The sequence below is a fragment of the Talpa europaea genome (assembly GCF_964194135.1).
Source record: "Talpa europaea genome assembly, chromosome: 12".
Taxonomy (NCBI): Eukaryota; Metazoa; Chordata; class Mammalia; order Eulipotyphla; family Talpidae; genus Talpa; species Talpa europaea.
Window position 1 is genome coordinate 23497466 of NC_140079.1, and position 2394 is coordinate 23499859.

The following is a 2394-nucleotide window of genomic DNA, read 5'->3' on the forward strand; positions in this document are numbered from 1 at the left end:
AGTTATTCATTTTGTGGACTGAAGTTGATAAACGAAAATCAAGCCATTATTTAGATTTTACCCTTTAACATTAGACAAGTTTAATATTTAAACTCAATTGTTGCTTTTCTGGAAGGACATTTACTGTAACTAAGTTTGTCTGATTTTGGACTAAAGTCCTTTTGATTTCTAGCCTGACTACCTGATTGTATGAAAGGTACATTAGAGATTCTTCTAAGGTAACCACAAAGTATGGGTCATGGCTCCTGTAGTCACTGGAGGCCATTTAATATTTTTGGATAGCTCATTCCACGCTCAGTGTGATGCCTATAATTTCCACTGGAGAACTGATTTTAAATCATCTGCATTAATAGATAGGAACTGAAGGCAAGAGCAGGAAGGTAAAAATCACTCCAATATGAAAAATGCTATTTCATTTTTAAAATACAGCTTTATTATGTTTTTGGTTTTAATGTATTCTCTGCTGCTTTTCAAAAAGGATATAATGTATCATATAGGAAAAGCCATAAACAACTGGTAGGTAAACCATAGAAAGGAAAACACCAGGGGAAGAAAAATGAGAATAGTTACAAAATTTAATGTAGTTTCCATAAATAGACCTATTTTTTCCCTTAGTATTATAGACCATAGATTGAAGGGATAAAAAATTATATAGGGCCTCCCAGGAGGCGCAGCGGTTGCGAAGCTGCCCGCAGCCTCTGCAGCCCACAGCCTCTGCAGCGCCGGTTCAATCCCCAGCTGTTCCCTGGCCACCGAAGGAGGGTCCCACATGGCGCGCAGACCCCTCCTGCCGCCTGCTGCTCCCCTCAGCAGTGTACTTCGGTCCTTCTGCCTGCTCTGCTCCCCGCTCTGGCTCTGGTGAATTCTCTCACTCTCCTGCGCTTCTGACTGTACACAGTGCTTGTATGTATAAATCAATCAATAAATAAATCTTTAAAAAAATTATATAGATGTAATTATGAGAAAGAAGCATTTTCTACAGAGATGCCAGTTTTTTATTACTGCCTGTATTTAACTGAAAACTTTCACATGCCTTTTGTACCATTCAAAGATAGATCCATGTGCAATATACTTAAAAAAAAAAAGACATGGGTAATATACTTGGAAAAAGACATGAGCGATATACTTAAACTTGATTGGCTTTGTTTTGTTTTTACTATCTTTGACAAACTAAAGCTGATTCTCTTAGGGACTAATGTCTTAAATGGAAAGTCAGATTTCACCCAGCAAAGCTGTAGATTTTCTCATTTATTTTCCAGAGCAAAGTCCCTCTTGTGGAGGACATTCCTCAAAGCTGATTTTACATCCTTATTCCTCAGGCTGTATATCAGTGGGTTCAACATGGGGGTTACAAGATTATTCAATATCTGAATTATAGCTCCCAACAAGGCACTGGGATTGGGCTGTAGATAGATAATGATCACTGGCCCATAAGCACAAAGAATGGCAGTGATGTGAGCACTGCAGGTGGAGAACGCTCGCTGCCTGCCCTCTGCAGAGCGAATTTTTGATATGGAGATGCCAATGCAAGTGTAAGAAACAAGGATCAGAGAAAAACAAATGAGAGATAAAAGACCAACATTTGTGAAACCTACCCTCTGGGCTAGAGACGTGTCTGTGCAGGCTAGAGATAAGACAGCAGGAATGTCACAAAAGTAGTAGCCCACCTTGTTTGAGCCACAGTAGGGTAACTGGAAGGTGAGGGAGGTGAGGATAATGGCATGGACACAGCCCCCCACCCATGTCCCTGTGGCCAAGATGGCACAGACTCTGTGGTTCATGATGACCATGTACCGCAGAGGGTGACATATGGCAACAAAGCGGTCGTAGGCCATTACAGTGTACAGAAAACACTCCGTGCAGCCCAGGAAGTGGTAGAAGAAGAGCTGGGTGGCACAGCCCTGGTAAGAGATTCCTTGACTCTGCCCGGAGAGGTATAATAGCATCTTGGGAGCAGTTGTTGAAGAGAACCCCAGGTCAAACATGGAGAGGTTTCCCAAGAAAAAATACATGGGGGTGTGAAGCTGGGAGGAGGAGATGATAGCTGTAAGAATGAGCACATTTCCCAAGAGTATACATAAATATACTAAGAGAAACAAGAAGAAAAGCACAGTCTCGAGGCCCTCTGTCTCAGGGATGCCCAGCAGGATGAATTCAGTCACCATGGTGTGATTTCTCATTTTTAATGGAAGAACTAACTCTTGCGTATCTGTGAAAAAGAATTGTGGTTAGCTGCTTAAATCAGTGAGGTGGAAAAGCAGCAACTGCCTTAGATATTTGCAGATTAATGCTTCCTGGAGGAATTGTCTTGATCTACCCGCTTCTCTCCTTACTGGATATAATAATTTCACCAACAACCTTTATAGGACCTGTCTCCTCACATTCTTCATAGAC

The 2394-nt window shown here is 41.6% G+C and overlaps 1 protein-coding gene across 1 annotated transcript; it reads right to left on the minus strand.

Moving 5' to 3' along the window:
• Window positions 1-1244: 1244 nt before the first annotated feature.
• On the minus strand, window positions 1245-2180 carry LOC311182124 (putative olfactory receptor 10D4; the record flags this gene model as incomplete). Its single annotated transcript, XM_084250724.1, has 1 exon — window positions 1245-2180. One exon carries the CDS (start codon window positions 2178-2180, stop codon window positions 1245-1247), a length of 936 nt encoding a protein of 311 aa, XP_084106850.1.
• Between the last annotated feature and the right edge of the window lie 214 nt (window positions 2181-2394).